General features: G+C 31.9%; 1 protein-coding gene across 1 annotated transcript in view; it reads right to left on the reverse strand.

Moving 5' to 3' along the window:
- LOC118193620 (agrin-like) overlaps positions 1-23,028 on the reverse strand; it is a 777,240-nt gene that overhangs the window by 105,157 nt on the left and 649,055 nt on the right. Inside the window, exons 7-9 of the mRNA XM_085810647.1 lie at positions 9,227-9,439; positions 4,629-4,726; positions 3,227-3,341 (exon numbers count right to left, since the gene is read on the reverse strand). Of these exons, the coding sequence (XP_085666773.1) occupies positions 3,227-3,341; positions 4,629-4,726; positions 9,227-9,439 (426 nt within the window). The remainder of the gene's footprint in view (positions 1-3,226; positions 3,342-4,628; positions 4,727-9,226; positions 9,440-23,028) is intronic.

Raw genomic sequence — 23,028 nt, forward strand, 5'->3', positions numbered from 1 at the left:
ATGCAAAAACAGTTAATTAGCGTATTGTAAATTTATCATGTCTCTCTCTATATATATATCCATGCGTGATAAATATTCCAGCGTAAATATGTAAGCTTCGTTTTTTAGATATGCAGTTTGTGACATATTGCAAAAAAGGGTGGTTAACGATTTGAAGCACAATCTGAGGAGAGTTCAGGTACGAATAATTGCAATGTTATAGTTACTAAAACTAATGGCAGAATATTGTTTGCCTTTGGTTTTACTTTATGCAGTAATTTATGTTTAAAAAGATTTGGAGTTGTATCGAAATGCGTGCCTTATGTTGTACATTTATTGATTTGACTTATTTGATTTGGAAAAAGGTCCACAACCTCTGCTCTGGACATTGATAGATGGTAGAACTACGCTTAGTAACTATATCAGCAAACAAAGATTTAACAGAATTCATACAAATATATATAGAAACATCTACACTCTTTTTGATTTTTTGTAATAAATCTCGAATTTATTTCGCTTTTAAAAATTGTAATCCAGAGGTTCTCTATCGGAAGGGGGGAATTCTACCTTGGGGAAATTTCAAAGTTTCAGCGTGGAATTCGGGGTGAGCGTTTTATTTACATGCTAAGCATTTAGTTTATGATTATAAAAGAAAGTACTTTTCTGAAAATATGCATTAAAATATAATATAAATTTAATTAAATGCAAATGTATTTTTCGAGTTTTGGAAAGTTGAGAAGGAAAAGACCATCAAATAAAGGTGAAAGGGTGCATAGAGTAAAATAAGTGAAGAACCACAGTTGTAATCTATGAATTTATTTAACCCGCAAATATTCTCATCAGTTTCGATAAAGAACTTCCAATACACCATATTACTTCCATAGTATTGTAATTCTTTTTTCTTGACTGTGGGACTGACTACATAATGAAAATGAATTACTGGTTGATTTAGTTGAAGATTAAAACCACTATACAGCTTATTTTACGAGAATAAAACCTTAATTTATAAAAAGAGAAGGAAGATTTTAATAATACTGTAAGGATCCTAAGTTTTACTAACGTTTATTTTATTTTAAATCTTTACTATCACTTCTTATTTTCTACTTCCGGCCAGAATTAAAAGCTTTAACTTATTTATGCAAATTTGTTTTGCCAACGCCAAGTACTTAAGTTGTGGCTTTTTGCCAAGCAAGAGAGAGGAAGGAGTTATTAGAAGCAGGCCGCTTGCCATAGTAGTTTTACTCGGTTGCTGGTTGCCTTCAAGGCCAGAGGTTTAATCTTCTTGATAATTTTAAACGTATCGTAGTTCTAGCAGCTCTCTGTACTACATACGGCTTTTTGTTAATTTACGGCCAATCTTAAAGTAGGCACTTGTATATTAATCCAAAGTTAGTTTAGTTAGAGTTTTAGTTAGTATTTTTATATTCTTACGTTCAGACCACAAGTGGTTGGTCTCTATATTCCGAAGTTCCGGAAAGCTCTATAAAGATAGAAAAATAAAGGGTTTCGTATACCATTCCTGTGTGTATTGTCTACTTCACAATTTATCGAACATAGCTTGAGTAAGCTCCCTGTTCCGAGTCAGGACAGTTAATGTTTCCAAAGCAAGTAAAGAGGAATACCAGTCCTGATAATACTATTATACTGCTGCTAAATTAGTCATAATAAAAACCTCAATTAAAATGCGCAAGTAAATGAGATTAATTGAATGCAGGAATAATATTTCTTGCTTGAAACAGGAGATTAATCATTAAAAGCAATATTTTTTCTCACATTAGTATTCTTTGCATTTACTTGGTTTAAGTTTAAAGGTATTTATAAAATATGTAAACAAATGACATCTATTGCAATAAAAATTACATTATAAGGCCTTATTATATCATAATCGACATTTATGGTATAATAAGGATTTTCATTACAGTATTAAAATATTCTCATACTGAATGAGAGTTGTGAGTTTTAAAGATATATAGCAAGATTTGTGAAATATTACATCAGGTTTTAATAAATGTTAAAATCCTCGTTTTTTTTTAAAAAAAAAAAAAAAAAAAAACATTTAAAAGGCTTCCAAAGAAATAATTCATTCCATAGTATGTGTTTTTGTATGATGAGTGATTAGCAGATCGAAGAAAAAAACTGAAGATCCGTGGCTCGAATCTGGCCAAAGGAAAAGTTGATAACGCTTCCTTGCATTAAAAGCTCTAATGTGGGAATCGAACTAAATTGTTGTTGGACGATAACTTGGGACTACTGGACTTAAACAATTGGTTCTCACACGTCTGCAATTTACCCATATGGTGGCAAAAAAGTAAATTATTACAGCGTTCTTCCTACGCATGTTCTCTTGGTGTAAGTGGTTAGCACATCCAGATAATAACTGATAGATTCGTGGTTCGAATCTCGGTAAAGACACGGAGGAAGTTTTAATTTCTTTGGCTTCAAAAAACTGTGATATTCTCTACCAGCTGTGGATCAACCTAAAATGGACAGGCATAGGTTTTTCTCTCATTAAGAGAAGAAAGCACTTCGGTTCTATGATCTGGTTTCAGGTCCCAAACTAAATCACACCCTAAAATTCAGCTTTAAATGAACTTGAAGAAAATTAAATGGTAGCCAAAACAATAGAAAACATTTCCAGAACAGAAGAAACATGCTGTTTTGGACCCTAATTTTGGGACCCTAATTTGTGCTGATTTTGGACCAGAAACCTTACTTCCCTTACCTATGGGAGGCAAAAAATGGTACAGTATTCAGACTTTACTTTTTTACTGTAAAATAGTAGTTCATTAAATTTTTAAAAACTCAGTGAATATTTAAAAAACTGATTTCAGTTTACTTTTAAGATGTTCTTTCTTTAATTACTTATAAATTTGTGTCTAATTCTGACTCCAAATGATGGACGAGTTCAAATTATTTTTGGCAGTACAACAATTTAATATAATTGCTGTATGCTATTTTAGCTACAGCAGCTAAGCTAAAATTAGCTGATGTAAATTAATTAATTTAAGTTTCAGGCTCCAGAATGTTTGGAGAGCGGACTTTCGATACAACTGGAACCTTGCATGAATTACACATATTGCTATTTCAAAGCATACAATGTCTTTGGAAACAAACTGGGATCGTAAAAGACTGTCTGTATTGCCTGTGTTTGGAGTGACATTTTTACAGAAGATGGACAATTGGAATTTGAAGGAAAGCATTTAATACTAATGTACATTAGCAGATATTTTTGAATAAACTCTCTTACCACAGGGTCCTTTGGATGCGACTATAATGTACTGTTTCTTATTGCATGCCGATACTCGTAATTCACACTCATTTTGATACGTTACTCCATCATTTCCACAAACCTTAGCTTCCACCTAAATTAAATTAAATGACTAAGAATAATTTTGATATAATTAGCCAACAATTTATCAAATTCGTCCAGAGTTGAACGACTTCGACACTTTCAAAGTACTTAACTGTTTTTTGGAATGGGCAAATATTATGAAGATTTGTGTTCTAAAATAATTTTTCTTTCTCCATTTTCACTTTCTAGCATGAATAAATTGTTTAACATGTTTATTTATTTTTTGCTATTGCCTGAACTGTTATTAATTACCATTCTGACCAAAGAAAAGAATTAAAATTCTCATTTGTTCTTTACACCGAAAAATAACTGACGATCATTTATCTCTATTAATGACAAAGAATATTTTTTTCAGTTTTCTGCACAATTTTATCTAATTAAAATAGATGAAAAGAAGTTTATTTGTTTCTAACTTAACTTTTTCAACTGCCTATATACATTAATTTGGGTATAATCAAATTTTTTATACTTTTTAAAGGAAAGTCACGATTCGAAAAAACGCATTGATTTCGAGATTTAATTTTTATTCGAGAGAATTTTTAAATTAGTCTTAAACAGTTGTTAAAATCTTAATAATTTCTACGGAAAGCTAACTTTCGAACAGATGCTAAGATATAAACGTATTTTGACAACTACCCTGTTAAATGTATAAAATTTTAATATTAACCTATCAAGCATTTTACTTTTAAGGAAAAACAAACGATTGCGCTACTAAACTTGAGGTCGTAGAAAAATGTGCAATTTTAACAAAAATCTTATTATTGAAAATCTGACGTAAAAGCTTCTTATTAACAAACATTTATTTTACGTACAGTAAGCATTAATTTATGAGTCATTTCTGTAAAACTTTAATATGAAATTAAAAAATTTTTGATTAAATCCTACATTTATTTGCTTCTACAGAAAATATGCTATATCCTAGGATAAATTTTGAAAAAGGAAAAAACAAACAAATCATAATGAATATTCTGTCTTATTTTAAACTAAAGTATTAAATAAGTAAAATAACTTTAGAATTTTAACGTACGTAAGAGAAATGCATTTTCAATAGTTTTAATTTTTTTCCTTTCGAAAAGTATTTGTAATCGGATAAAATTATTTACTATTTTTTTGCCTAAAGAAAAAGCTATTTGTATGTGATTGCCTGAAAAGAACAATCTTATTTCATCCGCCTAGCTACGAAAATTATTTATAAAGAGCGTACAAATTAATATTGCGAAGAGATAAATTATATAAACTACATAAAATACATACATAATAGCACAGTGCATAAAATTACATTTTTATGTGAGCATACCTTCACACATTTTTGCGGGCAGACACAAGAGGCACGGCCAGTGTTGCTGTCCAGCTCGCATTCTGCGTAGTATTCGCATTGCGTGTGACTGCATACATCTGTGAAATATTGCGCAAAATGAAATTAGGAAATAATTCATATATAGATAATACTGTACATGTTTTGATCCATTTAATTGTGTTGCTTTCGTTGTTGAGTATTGTTTTAGTATTGTATATTGTTTTTCATTACTTAGTTGCTTAAATTTTGTAGTTAAAGTAATTAATATTTTAAGTGCGATTGCACTTGTGAATACATATTTTATATATAAGTACTTACTTCTGGTATAGATCTACAGATCTTAACTTGTGAAAGAATTGCGTACAACGTTCGATACGAGCAAAAAAGCTCTTAATCAGCCTTGGAAAGGAAAACTATCTTCAAGGTGGCAACATTTAGAGATTTTCGACGACAACATAGTATTTTAAAGTTTCTGGATAACGTATTTTCGAATGTCTTTGAAGGATTTTCCCCGAAGCATCCAGAAGATCTGACAACATCATATAAATACGGCTCTAATAGGCAACGAGCGTTAAAGGCCACTGAATACTGGTAGTTCGACCTATGTTCGATTATAGGCGAATGGACTGGCTCCAGGAGCGTTTTCATGGTCTACCTCACGTATGATGTGGATACGAGAAAGTTTCCCTGATAAAGTTCAATACGAAGGCATCTCTCCCTTTAAACAAATACAAGCGCGTGTGTAGTTCTAGCGGGCTTTGCCATTTCAACTAAACCAAATGACACAGTCTGCGATCAGTCAGTAGTTAACCAGTTTTGATTGGTTTGGCTTTAGTTATGGCAAAGCACTCAAAGACTATCTGCCTAATGAAATTGATGCCTTCGTGGAGGACTTTCTAAATGAAACTGACTACTACGCACGTTACACACGGAGAAAAAATTACCATGTAGCAAGCTCTTCTGCCGGGATGCGAACCCTGAATCAAACTACCAGTTTTCAGCGACTTAACCGCTCGGTCGCTAGTAGCTACGCAATTCTGAGTGATTTCTGAAGAGCTTCAGCTCAAAAAGAGTGAGTTAAATGAAGATTTCGAGTTTTTTCTATGGATCATGTCGATAATTGACGATATTTCTCATTGTTTTCCTAGTATTTTCAGAAATGTTTGGTAAACTATATAATAACTAATTGGAATAAAATTCAAAAACAAGAAAAAATAAATTGTTAGTAATTTTAAACGAACAAAATGTATTTATTTCTAAAACATTTAAAAATAATCAAGAGGAGTTTATATGAAACCAATTTTATTATTAAATTGAATTTAGGTTAGGTTAGGTTAGGTTATTTAATTACGGCAAAGCCTCGAGGGCTATCTGCCTAAGGGGAGGGATGCCTTCGTGGAGGACTTTCTAAGGGAAACTGGCTCGTATACACGTTACACATGGGGAAAACCACGAAAACACCCATGCAGCCAGCCCGTTCGCGGGATTCGAACCTGAGACCGAACTACCAGTGTTCAGCGACTTAACCGCTCGGCCGCTGGTGGGCTAAATTGAATTTAGAATCGTAAACAAAATTTAACATTTTTAAAAACTGTGATGAATTTTCATTCCAAATTTCTTACTTGGACAAGTTTTAAATACAATAAGGGTAAAAAAAATATTTAATTATATTTTTAAAATATGAAGGTTTGAAAATCAAAAATAACTGGGAAAAGTAGAAGTTGATGAGATATTATGCAATACAATGTACGAACAGAAAGAAATTATGCAATAGAAATGTAATCCTAATAATAAATTTTCATATTTTACATTTGCATTTTCACGTAAATGGAGAAAGGTATGTACCATATGTGCTACATGGGCATCTGGTATAATTTTGCGATATGACACATTATTTTATTTACGGCAGAGTAGAGAAACCTGCGGCCTTTATTTTTTGATTTTGCGTCGCTTTGCCAGTTATTTATAATTTACATTGAAATGTCATATACGCATACGTTGAAATTTTAACAGCTTCAGAGAAATATGGCGTCAATCAGAACTAATTTCTACTATTTTGTTCAGTATTTGCACCAACGGTACACATTCTACGAAAGGCAAGAAAGAAAGATTCCTTTCTTGGTTAAAAGAGGAAATTCAAATTTTAAAAAGTTAGTGCTGTTCCAGTGTATAATGCATCAGAAAATTCTTTGAGCTAAGACAACTATTATACAAGATAAAGTTATTGCAACTTTTAACTTTTTTGAGTGAATGCAATGCGCCTTCATGAATACTGAAACATGCTTATATATTAGATGATAAAACATTAGTGTTTATTTGCCCTATTATTTGACAAGTTCATATATTCGTGACAGGAAAATTCTTTATAAAGTTTTAAATTTATGAAACACATTTTAACATTCTAACGAGGAACATGGAAAAACATGCGAATTATCAGATAAATAATTTAAAAGAAACTTTGCATTTTTGTCATATCTGCTGACAAAAACAAAATGACTTAATTTTTTTGCAAGGCAAAACAAAACATATGTATGATATGAAGCAGAAAATTGAAGTATTTTGAAAGAAGCTAGCATTTATCAAAACTTTATCGCTTGGTTATCGCTTATTTCTCGCTTCTGTCAAAAATCTTAAACGAGCAGAAATATGACCACAAATCTTCGATATTTAAGCAACAGTCATGGATTGCTGAATTGAAGACTACATGAATAGATTTTCACATTTTGAAGAGCATATTTTTGTAATGCAATTAACTTTTGAACCATATCGGATTGATGTCTTAAAAGTATCTAAAGAACTATAAATGAAGCTAATTGATTTAAAAGAAGCTACTTTTATAAAATATCTTTTCCTATGCCGGTAAAATCTCATTGACACATGGAAATATTCCGTTCTAAACTTGCGTGACCAAGCACGCCATTGATTTTCTGCTCTGGAATTACATATTATTATGAATCAATATTTTCATACATGATACAAATTAAGACTTCTTTAAGATCGAAGGTATTTATGTTCACTTAGAAGATAATTTAAACCACGAGTTGCGAAGCTGGAATCAAGACTACTTCCAAGCGAAAAACAAATGCAAAAGTCACATTAAATTACATTACCGATTTTATAAATGTAAACGAAAGCAATTACCTAACATTTTCAAGTCCTTATGCAGTTTTTTAATTTGTTTAAAATTTAATAAATCTACGTAAAAATTATTCAATAATAATTGCAGAACAACAGCACTCAAGATTATAAAAATCATGCAGCCTTTTTCCCTGCTGTTGAAGATGAATGTGGGTGGAATGTGATCCGGGGTATCCCACCCCTGATATACGACAAACATAAATGAATGTTTTATTTAAGAATCAGACAGTGGATAATAAATTTTAAAAAATCTGAGGAAAATTAATTTTAGATATTAAAAACGATTTTTTTAGGATTGCAAAGGATATTAATTGCTTGATAAAGCTTTGTATTTGGCAATGATCTAACTGTTAATTTGTGTTACACGTTGTACCCCACACTGAACACATCCCGATCAAATTCACTCCATTAGGAGGCCAGTTAGCCTGTAAATTTACTTTAGTTTGACACCATTTTGAATTTGACTCGGAGAAGAAACAAAGATTTCTTCTCCGAGTGCCAGTTACTTAAAACAATCAAGTTCTCATAATTTTCATTTGAACTGATGTTATGAACCTGATTTTGGACAAAGCAGTCGATGGCCGTGTAACTAAAGCTGGAACACCAGTGTTCTGTCAAGAATTCTGTTTCTAGTAGTTAAATAGTTTGGCTGTATAAAGGTTTCATAATTGTTCCCATATACAGTCAGCGAATGCAAGTCAATATCCTTTTTAAAGCGCTCCAAGAAATTATTTCTTCTGAAAGGTTCTCAGCTCCACCGTGATTGCATAGTTAAATAAACCACAGTCTTATTTGAATGTATAGTCCATAGCCATATTAGTATAGTTAAATAATCATTAATAATAGTTAAATAATGCGGCCTTTTCAGATGTGATGGAGCGTGCTTTTCTTAAATTAAGGCTTAAAAAGAATATAAGATGTATTGGAGAATCTCAAGAATTAGATATGAAAGAGTTATAGATTTAAACAGAAATCAAGCAGTTAAATGTGTTAAATTCATTTGCTATGATTCAAAATACATTCATATACAAACCCAAGAATGCATCTTTCCTTCAAATAATATCTATCTCTACAATTTTTCTAGTAAAAAATACATTTTTGAAAACTAAATTGTATAGTCCCATTTTCCTTGCCAACGAAAAAAATCAGACTTAACAAAATGTCATCACACTTATAATCCTCTGTTTACCTTTGGGAATTAATAACATAATAATAAACTACAGCAAATTTCCTAAAATGGAAAATTATTTTCTTATTATAAGAAACTGAAATTTATCAAAAGACTAATTTAAAAAATTTTATCAATAAATCATCAGAAAAAGAATCTTCCTTTCAGAGAAGTACTGAAATACAAAACGCCTGACATCTTAAAAGCACAGGTTAAGACAAAGAATTATGTATTAAGTTAAAAAGGAAGCATCCGGAAAAATAAAATTGATGAAGTTGGCCAAAATGCTTACTACAAAGCCCAGTATAAGCTATGCTTATTTCTTTCCTTTGTTCACAACTTTCTCGTTTCATCTTGCATTCGTTCGTATATGACATTCCATCCGTTCCACATACTGGATCGAACTCTTCTGTGCAGCTAGGGCATACGCATCCTGGTATATCATTATTCAGCATGCATATTGCTCCAAATGAACATATATAATTACTGCAAGGCCCTGTATCTCCTAAAACGAAACAATAGTCGTATGAATAAAATGAAACAATAGTCGTACAAGTTTAGAAGAATAAGTAAAAATCTATAAATCCATTTTCTTTTGCGAAACATTCATATTACATTTCGAATTTAGATTTATTAATTAAAAATTCATTAGGAAGATTAATTTCCGATCCATTATTAGTTCGAAGATTGACATTCTGCGATGAGATTATCGTAGAGAGAGCATCAGACAGAAATGTGTATACTGTCGCAGTTTAATTTTTATTCCAGATTTCTAGATTTTAAATAGTTTTTAATTAATTTGTTAAAATAAATGATTAATTCAGTTAATTACAGAATTAATTTTTAAAATACATTTTAAGCTAATTTAATTGTTTTAATGTTAAATATGACTTTTAAAAGTATCTAAAGTTGCTTAGCTTTGACAAACTTTACTTCCTGAGTAGAACTCATGTTTTACTTTGGATTTCTATGTAATGTCGGCAATTATATAGAGATTATTAACTTTTCTATTCGTTATTTTTTAGATAATCTGTCTACAAATGTTAGATTTACTAGACAGTTTTAATTTTGTGATTCGATAAATTACGAGATATAAAAGATGGATTTAATTCTCTTCTATTCTAAATCTCTGTTCGAAATCATTTTAAGTTCACATTATAGCTTTTGGAAAGGTACCCATTCTGCCTTTTTTAAGGGGTTGTAAAAGTGCTACTTTTTGACAAGCCCTTGCAATTTCAGAAAGGGGTTAAAAAGTTTTATTCCTATTAGTGTCTACAAGTTGAGCTTTCTTACTCTTTCTTTATTACAGTAACGAAAACAGAAAAATTTGGTAAAGCAAAAGAACTTCTTCGGCATGGAACATAGACATGTTTTTCCATATTTTTATTGTTGAATTTCAGTTCTTACCTCTTGTTTCTGATTATCGGAGTCTTGTAGGGGATTTCTTGGTGGGTATACTGCGGAAAGATCATAAGCGATAGTTATAATCAACTAATTTTTGCTCTAGAAATGAAATCGACGTGAACGCCTTAAACTCAAATGTAACTCAAACTGAGGCTGACTCTATCGATGTTCATGGGGTTTCATTATCCGGCTAAGGTATCATTCTCTTCAACAGAGGCTATACCTCTGGTTGTTGGCATCGAAAGAAGGTGTAAGTGCGTGATGGCCTTCGCCTTGTAGACGGTAATCAATCAATTTTAGCGTCTAAATTAAAGAACTGTTGTTTTTTAATCGTTAAGTAGAAATAAGTATTTGTACACCTGCCTTGGAATACTTCATTTGAAAGCTTCCCTTCGCAAGTCTTTCAATAGATCTTACCTAAATTCATGTCAAAATAAGATCATCTTTTCCTTTTAATGTAGCAAAGATACGCCCCAAGCCCACCCCAAAACAAGTTAATACCATTTCCTTCTTCTTTTAGGACTTTCTCTTTAGAACATTCTGCTATTAATATATCTTACTGAATTCTTCCAAGGTATAGTTCTTGAGCTTTGAAGAAAAGTATCAAATGTTATAAATAATAATAATAATAATAATAAGAAGAAGAAGAAGAAGAAGAAGAAGAATAAGAATAAAATGTTATGTTTCTCGGAAAAGCGGTAAGGTATCTATATAAAAATGATTGAAAATATATAAAAACAAGATACTTTTGTAATGTTTAAACTTTTTTCACTTCTGAGAAGTTATGTTAAAATTAAAATATTATAAAGCATTTAATAATTTCAAAGAAAGCTAAGCTGTTTCTTATACCTGCATATTTTATTTAAATTGTAAGGTATTTCTCCCACCTTCCTAGCGTACCTTCGTGATGTAGTGGTTCTGCACACTGGGGCGGTATTCCAGAGGTCAGTGGTTCGGTTCCCGGAGAACGCGATTGCTGAATTTTTACCTTGCCTGCTTCCAAAAAAATACCTAATGTCTATACAGTGGCTCCAGAACTAAAAGGGTGTTGGATGAGGATTCTCCACACCCAGGATTTGGCGATTGGGTCCCTTAAAACCCCAGTCGCCCTTTAAAAGAGGGAGTATGTAAGGTACTTCTCCTGCCTTCCTAGCATGCCTTCGTGGTTTAGTTTTTCTGCAAGCTGGGCCGGTATTCCAGAGGTCCATAGTTCGATTCCCGGCGAAGGCGTTGCTAACTGTTTATCTCTCCAGCTTTTTCCGATTAACCTAATGTCTCTACAAAATGTATAATGTTTTGTGTATCTTTGCCACTACCACGCAAACTAAAATTTTTGACATATTTAGAATATTTATGAGTAAACACTTGAACAGAATGTTGAGAGAATATCATCCACAGAATACACGAGAGACAATTATTCAAAAATTGTTTTTATTTCGAATAAAAATGGCGAATTTTTAAAAACGACGTAAAATATTATTTTATCATAACTGCGTGAGCAGAATTTGAAGAAAATGGCTACAGTAGAAGAAGGCAAAAATTAATTTCAAAATTTTATCTGAGAGATATTCACGTTTAATGCTATATTGCTAACTATTTTGCGAGAAGATTGTGAAGTTTTGGAACATTCTGTGATTTTAATTTTAAACATTAATATGAAACAAATGTCTTGTAAATTGCATATACAGATTTTGTTTTTAATGCATACATTAACTACAACTAGTTAGAACACTTCGATTATGCGGCGATTACGAATGATTTCATTTCATGCAAATGAATCTATATTGCTGGACTTAACCGCATCATTCTTCGGATCTGACGCCACCAAAACTAGTTTAGGTTTATAAAAATATAATCATCAATTCAGATTTTAAGATCATTTCGAACGTTCTCGATGACCTTCAAATGCCAAAAATATCAATTTCTTTAAATTAAAAATGTACTTTAAGATCTCTAATACATCGGGAAGAAAGTTTGAAACTTAACTTCGTGTGTAATTACTTTTCCATAGACCCATATCTCTATCCGTAGCGTATTCTGTCATAATGAAATAATCCAATCTAATCTTATTAATCTATTTTCCGAATCTGTAAATTTTATAATTGTTAATAAAAATAGGTGGCTTGACTTTCATATTTATACTTCGAAATGTATGAATAAAGAATAAAACACAGAATTACAGCAATGAATAAATAATATAAATATAGCCATATGTTGTATGGCTATATGTATATATCTAAAAACATGTAATAAACCAAGCCATACATGGACATGCGGTGGAATTGAGAAACGCACCTATTAAAGGAACTGAAAAACCTTCTTTATGCTTGTTTATTCGCTTTTGTACATCGATTGTGTATCGGAACAAGAACTTATTATCAACCTTATCAGTTTCATATGTTGTGAGTGTGAGAAGACATCGGTAGAATTCTGAAAGACTTCCGTAAGTTTCCCTTGTGTCTAGTAGCCCAGAATATTTCGTAAATGAGATCAGGTCTCACAAGAGTTCCATTGAAAGATGAAAGTAGCTCTAAATTTACTGCGTAAGGAGGATAGTAGTTTCCCATGGCCGGGAGGTGTGAGTTTGTGTGTATGTGTGTGTGGGGGGGGGAGAGCTGGCTAATACGTGATCAAGAGATTCTTCCTTTTATTCGCCTAGATCCACTGAAATTGAAAAGCACAAAAGAAATAGAAAATGTTCCAGAATGCAATTTCAGAAAGGTTCATCTTTTGCTTGAATTTCATGGTGTGGCCAAAAATTGATTGGCAAAAAAGAAAGAGAGTGACCATTATGTATTAAAATAATTCTGTTGCGTAAGTGAATTAAAAATCTAACATACATAGTATATTTTCAACCATAATATGTACACTGCGGGAAAAAAAAAAAAAAAAAAAGGTGGTGGCGGTTCTATATCTCCCGTTCTACTGGGCCTAATGACAAAATTCAAATTGCGATTTTCATATCTCGAAAGCACTACTTAGGATATATATTAGATTTATATGTAGCATTGTTCTAATATTTTGAAACAAAATCGGACTTTTTCTGGAATAACATTTGTTTTCCAGATTTCGATTCTAAGACACAAATTATGCCTAAGTATTAAATTTTGTAAAATTTGGTGAAAAATTTACGGAGAAATTCAAAATTTCATCTTGGCACAATTTTTTTTTTCAGTTTGCGCCAAGAATAATTAATTCACTTAGCGAACTTCTTAATACATGGCAACCAATTTTCCTTTCCCTCCCATTATGTTGGAACGGAAAAAAGTGCACCTCGTTCCTGTCTTTTTACATTGTTCATGAGCGAAAAAAAAGTCACTTCGTTCCTACCTTCAATTAATTTTAGCAAAGTGTCAAAACCACATTTGATGTTTTATCGCTTTCAACAAATATGCTAAATTTCAAATCTCGCCAATATATAAATTTAAGTACATCTTTAGTAAATTGTGAATAAAAAATTGTAATTTTTTGCAGGTATGCTTAGAAATACATCTACTTTAAGATGATGGTAAAATTTTATAGGTTATATTTCAAAATTTGTTTTGAAAAATTTATAAATATTATTTAAAAATACAAATTTTAAAAATAAATTATAAAAAAATGGGTGAATTTTATTTGGAATGAACCTGAATTTCGAAATGTGAAATGAAGAATAAAATAAGTTTAATAAAAGAAGAGAGATTAATAAATATATACCAATCTGAATTAACATTGAGGAGCTAAAATTTTGAAAGCTATTTTTTTAAAAACTACTCGTGAGATTTTTACAAAACTTGGTAGTTTGGCGTAATTTGAGTCGTAGAATCGAAATATGCAAAACAATTGGTATGTTATTTCAGAAAAAGTCCGATTTTGGGTTAAAATACCTATGTTAGTATAATGCTATATATAAATCCAGAACATATCCTAAATCACGCTTTCGAGACATTAAAAATGCTAATTGAATTTCTTCAATCGGCCCAGTAGAACGGGAGATATAGAACTTTCCCCTTTTTTTTTTTTTTTTTTTCAGTGTAGTTATTTGCAATTTTCCAACACTATAAGAAATTTTCTCTTTCCCTGCCGCGTACCTTCGAGGCGCAAAGCTAGCTGTCCGGCTAGCAGTCGGAAGGTCCGGAGTTTGAATCCCGGCTAAGACACAGTCATTTTTCGTGTTTCCAGCTTTGAAAAGCCTAGCAGACTGTACAAGTGTCGTCCGATTATAATGTGGTAGATAATTCGTCACCACCTGGATTTGGTGACTAGATTTCCTTTAAGTGGGAAAGAATGTAAGGAATTTCCGGCTTCCTCACTGCATTCCTTAATCGCGAAGAAGGAAACACCGCTTGGCTATCAAAAGTTGAAATTTTGGAGATTACGAGAACAATTTTCCTAAGTTTCCAGAACCGAAATTTCTAATGGATTTTACTAGGCTTATTCTAAGAAAGTCCATCCCACCTACAAAATTTGAAGCTCAGTCGATTTTAACTATTTTGATGTCAGACAGATGTTTACCAACGTATCCTGCAATCAGCAACATCGGTAAAAATGCGAAAAGAATAATTAAACTCCCTGTGTCCGTTCAATCTTAACACGCAGAAATTAAGAGAAAAAAATATTCAGTTTCCTTGTTTATATAGGCGAGATACTCTTCTCATCTTGACTTCTGGTAACTGACTTCGTAAATGGCTGAAGAATTTGGTTTCTAGGGGATGAAAGAACTAGTCCAATTAACGTTTTAACATGAACATTTAATGAAGGTATTCATAGCTTTTACACACTATAAAAGTGGACAATAGGGATAAAGAAAATAGCAAAAAAGTTCTATCATTTTTAATATTCTCTTGTTATGGCAGCCTGATCTGGGATTTGTTTTCGCAAAATTTTTATCAGGCAATGTGCAGCGTCATCAGTCAGATGTTAAAGATTACATGCCGCATTTATATATTACTTTTGCATGCATACTTGATTAAATGAAAAATCTTTTTCGTTTTAGCCCAAATGGGCGTTAACCCAGAAGGGCTATTTGTCTCGAAACGGTATTTTGCGTCCAACGACTTTAAAAGTACGAATCACTTTTCAGATTGTTGCCACTATATATTATCAACTTGTATTATATTTAAATAAACTAAATAATTAACAGTCTACATTATGTACGTATATTTCTCCCACTGTGGGAAAAAAACAACGGTACCTACAGTACTACAAATTTTGAATAACATAGTCCCCAACCCGAACATGGGCATCTGGAAGCCCGAATTTGAAATTTGTTTTATTGTCTATTTGATATTTTGTAAAACTTAAACAAATTTTTGATTAAAAAATCAACAATTTGAAAGAGAGCAGTGGCAACACTATAGGGAATGAAATATTTTTATCTTCAGCGCAAGAGAACGTGCATCGTAACTTCTAAAGATGTTTAGCCCAAAATATGTTCAATACTTGTATATATAATAATAATATATGTTTAATATATATATATATATATATATAATTTAAATATGTTTGGCCAAATGCAGCTTTATGTCTGTTAAAAAAAAAAAAAAAAAAAAAAAAAAAAAACACTCCCGTTTGGGCGTACTATAAAATCTGAAAGCTTTCAGATTTTTCAGCAGAAAGCTTAAGTTCTTGTAAACAAATAACATAACTATAATGTTTTATTTTTTACATTTCATAAAATTCAATTTTTTTACATTTTAATTTTATTTTAGCTTTATTATAATTATTTTTTGACATTTTATGCCTCATTTGTTTGTTTGTGTAAATGACTTAAAATCCTCATGCGTGTTTTAGCCTCAGTAATGAAAAATAGATAAAAAAATGCTGTGGATTCGTACTCTTTTAGGTTCCATACACTAAGTCAAGACCCTTGTGAAGACGTAAGCATATTATCGCTATGTCTAGGTAAACAACAGAACGTAAGAAGTGTATAAAAGACCCCTTTTATTCAAAACTTCAAAACAAGTAACAAGTAACTGAACATTCAAAACAAGTAACTGAAAAGAAGGCATTTCTTGTGCTTACAAAACCAGCCAGCATTTATGGCATAACTCAAACGATAGAATTTCAGATTAAAATTAAATCTAAGTCTTAAAATAGCCTAACGCTACACAGATATGAATAACGCGCAAGTTAGCTCCAGCCTCTGTTAGAGTAACAAGTACTACTGGCAAGAATAAAGTAACCCTAAAGACAGACTGCTATCGTAGTAACGGGCCTTCAGCAGGTGGAACACGCTCTGACTAAACAATCTAAAACATTCCTTTAAATACTATCTCTTTCTACCTCGTTTAAATAACTAAACTAACAATTAGGTGAAGTCGATTTTCTGTTCCATATTAAATCATAGAAAGTTTTATTTTTTCAATTTTTTTAAATATTAAACCGTGCCAATGTTTCTTCTGTCATGCTAACAAATTCGTGCAAATTCAATGTTTCTTATATTTAAGCTTGGTAGTAAAGAAAAATAAGGAATAAAAATTTTTTAACCCATATTAGGTAGCGCGTTAATTGTATGCTTAATTAAATTGCTTAATGATGTCTCAAGTAATAGGCGTGGCCGACACGTCATAAAAAGGCGTGCCCAATTCCAAGCTGAGTAAGTTCCGCTTAATGTATGTGCAATGTCTAGAGCTATAATTCCGAAACAAAATTATTTTACAGTTGATGATCACTAATGATAATGATGAACCACCGAAATGAATAAATAAATATATATAAACAATCTGAAAGTTTTCAGATCTTATATTACGCCCAAAAGGCCGTTTTTAACGTTTTGTGTTACCTTTATTTATTAATTATCATGTTCTTCGCACTTAAACCAGAAAATTCAATTCATAGCAATATCACAAAATAATTTTAAAATAGCATATCTTTAGAATTTCCAATACATAGTTTCGCACGCTGGAAATAATAATGTTTCTCCCCACGTGCAGTTTTGCCATTGCTCGCTTTGAAATCGTTAAGTTTCTTAATCATAAACTCATAAATGCTTTACAAAATATAAAATAGATAATAAAACAAATTCCAAATTTGGGCGTTCAGATGCCCATTTTCGGGTGGAGATGTACGTTATTCAAAATTTGGGGGCTCTAGGTACCGTTGCTTTATCACAATGTGACAAACATACATACATTTAAGCAGATTATTTATTATTTAATTTCTTTAAACATAATACAGGGCTATAATATATGGTGGCAAGAATATGAAAAGTGAACAGCCGTTTAGAGCGAAACGCCACAATATGCCAAAACGAAATTAACAGCCCTTCTGGCCTAACGTCTTTTGTGCTAAAAATATTGGTATTACAAAATAAAAGCTGAAAACATGTCTGTTTCCTGTATATCTATAATTGTCATTTTAAGAAATATAGGCAGAAATTAATTTAGATACAACCACTTTTTTAAGTATTCGATTTCAATTCATCTTCCAAATATCTATCATTATTTTAAATTACTATGTTTTCCTTCTACCATAAGCAGGAAAAAAAAAAAAAAAAAAGACTGGGCAAAATTCAAGTTTAGAGCAGCTCAGTATTTTATTGACAAATTTTCATCTAAATTCAGAATATTTCATTATGATTGTACAATATTAGTACCGTCGTTCTCAAATTTATTTCCAGAATGACGCTTTGGATTGTTTTAAAAGTTTGGTTATTTTTTTTTTAAATCTCAAAATAAATTTGCTACTAGGAATCAAATTGTACTGTGAATTTAATTCTTTATGATAACTGATGTTTAAAGATATCAGCCTTTAAGAATTCAAGTGGGTAACAAATATGTGCGATGCTAATTTAATTTAATTACAAAAGTTTCCGAAAATGTCGTTTCATTAATTAGTGAATTAGTTAAAATATAAGCAACTGATCTCGATAGCAGAAATACGCTACACTATCACTTTACTCAATGGAAATTGTCTGCGCAACGAAACAGAAGTGTCACGAATGAATTAAATGAATAACTTTGTATGTTACACATCAGTTAATAAATGAATATTACATGTGAGTCTACATTAGAATGCACGAAAAGAAGGAAATTATATGAAGCTTCACATTTCTTGTCTTTTATAAATTAACATTTTTGGAAAGTTTTAGTCATTCATTTCATCTAGTATATAAAAGGATAACTGGGCGTGTTCATGGTACTTCATATTTGCCGCCCGACAGGGATAATGGTTAGTGACTCTAACTGCCCTACCGAAGGGCTAGGGTTCGAATCCCGGAGAAGGCATGAATGTTTGTAAATGTACAGTATCTGTGCGGAACGGGGGCACTCGATACCTGCAGCGAGCTGTCCTCTTGAAAAATCCTTTCGAAAGGTTGGTTATAAGGTAAGAGGGGTTAGAGATTCTCGGACCTGTCTCCCCCCCCCTCCCGAGGTGCTCTCCTGTTATGTAGAGAAATTACCGGATAGCGTTATAAAAAAATTAGGTGAATGATTTTATGATTTATGGAAATTTAAATTTTATTTTGATTCTGAATTATTTAATTTAAGGCTTTAATTTTTGGGGAAAGACAGATGCTTCTGGGAATATTATTTAGTTTAAAAGAGTATTATTTATTTTCCTCTATTTGTAAATCTTGTACAAACTTTTATTCATTGTGAAAGAAGCAGGGAAAGGGGGGCAATTTTCGCCAAGTCATGATTTCGCGCGCTTTAGAATGTTCGAGAAAGAATTTTCATTGTTAGTTGACCTTAAGAGAGGAAAGTACGTGACGGAAAGGTCAAAGGTTGCTACTTGTCTTTCAATGTAAGTCATTCAGGTTTTGGCGATTGAGGGTCCGGTTGTTGGCTAAGTGAAGAAGGGCGCGCATGCGCGATCACCCTTATTTCCGCATTCTGGAGTTGAAAACGAAGATTTTGCCATAATTAAGGGGGCGATAAGTGAAGCCATAGTGGGAGCCCGTTTGGTGAAGGAGAAGAAGGAAATTTGAGTTGGACACACTCACTTTTGGCTGACTCTCGGACTGACTCGCTGATTTTTGGGCTTGCTGGACAAAATGTAAGTGACTCCGAGAGGTGTTTTCCGGCGGGGAGCGGCAAATATGCTCCCCGGCCGCGTTTTGGTTAAGAGGCGAGACTCTCTTACACACTTACTCTGGACTCGCTTAGGCACTCACTGCTTGGATTCGCTGACTTTCGGGCTTGACGGACTTGTTGACGGAGACTGAGAAAAAAACTTGTGGGTGTTGCGAAGGAGAAAGGAAAAGATTTAGTCGGCATCGAGCAGTGCTTCCGGCGGGGAGCGGCAATTATGCTCCCCGGCCGCGGGTTTTCTCAAAAATGCGAAGAAAAAAAAACTGTTGAGCGAATAACAAAAAAATTAACAGAGACTTGGGTCTCTATCTGTATCGGCAAAAGTCAGGACGATGTCCTCTGAACTCCGACTTGAAAACAGAAGGAATTATGTCACCTTAGACAACTGGAAGCCTGCGTTAGCCGTTCTCTAAAATGCCTAGCTTAATTGTCTACGTTTTCCTTGGTGGAGCTGAGAGTCTAGGCAGACAGCCGTGCGGTGTAAGCTGTTCTCTTGCTTCCAGTGGGAACAATTTTCTTCTATGGAAACCAGTAGCCGGCGTAAGATTTGACGGTATAGCTGATGTAATTTATTGTCGTGCCGTTCGAGTCTCTGTCTTGCGGATTTGCCAAGTGACGTAAGGATAGAGCTAAGATGAGAGCTCTCCTCCACTTCAAGATGTCCACTCAAGATAAGTATCATTTTTTTGGTGTGTTTGAACTTTAGGCAAGTTTTTCAAAAACGTCCTTAGCAGTAAAAACAACGTCGAATCTAAAATTTAACTCTCTGGCCATAAATTGTTTCCCTTTCCTTTCTTTTAAATCACCAGACAAACCTTAAGTTTTTTTATGAATTTAAATGAACAGACTCTCAGATGAGGTTAAGATCTTTCTTATTGTGTTGTAATTGAATAAACTGATATTTAATCTGGAACCTCTTACAGTATGTTTTCTTTATATATTTAATATGAACTTTTCCTTTATATCTTGTATATGTTTTATGTTTTCGATCCTCTCACGGCGGTGTCCCGGAATGCATTTTTTTCACAACGCAAAAATGCTGTACACGTTTCACTATACGATCACTCCCTTTAACGGCAAGTAGTTTCATATTTAACATTTAACAATATAGGAATTTCAGATATAACATGGTACCTAGAAGTAAAACTATTTAACCATGGTGTCGAAACTCTTTTAATATAACACTCCTATGTAACTGGGGACGGAACTGAGCAAAGTCGTACTGTCATCTGCATGGTGCTTGACAGCCGTAATCTTCCCTCCTTGCCATGATGAATTCGTGGGCTAGTTCTAATTTCAGACAAGTGAGATTAGTCAGAACAACTACAACAACTTTATATTTATTTCATAAATTGCCTAGAAACAATAAGGAGATTTTTTACGGATATGCTTGACATTTGTTGTTTTAACTGTTTGTATAAATATTTCAATTGTACAAGTATTTTTAATGTATTTGTTATGCACTTAAAGTATCTATTATGACATATCTTTTTAAATTTATGAAGATCTACCCTAAACTGTATCAAATAAAAAAAGCATTCAAATAATGGATTTAAACATAGTCGTTTATCGAAGTAAGTTTTCGTAACTAAAGATGCTTCTCTGAAAAAAATAATTATTTTTGTTACTTAAAGAAAAAAAAACAAACACCTGGAGTAGAGTTTTGGAAGGCGAATAGGAATTGGAAGGAGGAGATTCTTTTAACTGATTTCCAAATTTTTTATTTTCTTTTCCAAATATTTCTTTTTCTTTTTTTTTTTTTTTTTTTTTTCTTTTTCATTGATCACCTTAAATTTTTCTCTATAATATGCGGTATACAACATAATCATAATACGAATAACTACCCATAAATAACTTACGAATATAATCAGATTAAAATATTAATAAAAGGTTTTAAAAAATGCTTCATGGATTTATGTTTAGGGTTTTCCTTTTATTATTGTTTCGAAATTTTACCAATATAAACAAGTTTTCACAAACACAAAATCAGATTCTTATTGCATAACAGTTCGATTTTATTAATGTGGGCGTCTGTTGATATACTTACTCAATTTTTAAATCACCTCGTTCAAAAATATTCAACCTAGTTCCATAGTGAATTGCAGATTTGACTAATCTTTTCTTCCTTTAGTAAGAAAAGTCAATAATGATGGTTCGGTAACAAATTTTATTTTGGGATATTTTTCCCTAATTTTAAAGTCTCGAATTACTTAAAGATATCAAACTTAACACAGCTATGTGTTTTGAAAAAGACTTTGAATATAGCGCTATATCAAATAAACAATAAATTATGAATTTTATATATAAATTTTAAATCAATTTGATCTCGAGTATGTCGAGTAATTTCGGGGGCGTATTCGGCTATGGGCAACCAATCAGTGTCTTGGTCATTACTGACCTCCTTTAAAATTTCATCGACCCCCCAAGGCTGACCCAGCTGTTTTTTAACTAGTAAACTGGTCACTCTCGAATTATACGAATGTAAAATTTGTTGGATTACAGAGTTATTTAGGATCGGAATTTACTACATTACATCGCTTACTATCTCGCTATCTAATTAACATCGCTCCTTGATCCCTATATGATATGTGGTAAATTCAATATTTGGATGGAAGTATTCTCTGAAACTGAAGTGGAAAATTTTAAAACACATATGTTTTACCACAATTACAGCTATACTGCTTAAAGATGTTAATTATTTTAAGATTAAAATATATATTAAGTATGTGCCTACCCTAAATTCATCGTTTTGGTGAAAATATTCGAATTTTTTTTTATTTATTTATTTTATAGGCCATATATTTAGGCTTATAAAAATGCTTTATTTTTGTGTTTACGATAAATAGAAGCAAAGTTATAGTATAAAAAGTAAACCGAAAGTGAATTTTTGGATGCCGGAAGTTGGCATTTAAATGGTCGTAAAAATGTAAACAATAAGTTTAAACAGCTATTTTCTAATTATTAAACAATATAAAAGCTGTAAAAACAACACATATTTCACTGTGTGACACTTTCCTGATAAAATGCCTACATGGGAAGACTCAAAACAATAATGAGTATTTTAATAACCTTTTCAGATATATTTTACCTAAAGAAACTTTTGTCCAACTGAAAACATTGCTTTTAGGTGCAAATATTGCTGTATTATTATTTAATTTAAGATATTTAGGACTTTTACTTATTTTCAGGTATATAGAAATAGAAATTAATCCCATTATGCTTGAAAGCTACATGGGAATAGACAAACAGCGAATTCAGAAATAGAAATGCCAATCTCTACAAGCAGCAAACTTAACCAGTAAAATGCTAAAAGAAAGTCAAAATTAGTTAAGAATGAAGTAAAAGAGGGCTTAACATACAAATACGACGAGTTTTGAAGATCTAAAGTGACTACAAAATTTTTGTGCTGTACTAAAATCTTTAAATGCATTTTCTGAGAAATTGTGTTTTTCGTTACTTTTGATTGCGATTACATTAATTTCTCAAAATCTATTTAGAATATTGAAATGAAATTTTTCCAAAATGTTTTATTCCTCTTTATCTGTGTTCTGTAGCAAAATCTGGCCTCTTTGTATTTATTTATTGATTTTATTAACAGTATTTGAAAGAAAAGAAGATTTATTTGGTTTAAATTTTGAGTTTTGGCACCAAGTTTTGTATATTTCAAAAATTTTAT

This window comes from Stegodyphus dumicola, chromosome 2 (genome assembly GCF_044657685.1).
Source record: "Stegodyphus dumicola isolate Sdum_Otavi_A_Nest chromosome 2, ASM4465768v1".
Classification (NCBI taxonomy): domain Eukaryota; kingdom Metazoa; phylum Arthropoda; class Arachnida; order Araneae; family Eresidae; genus Stegodyphus; species Stegodyphus dumicola.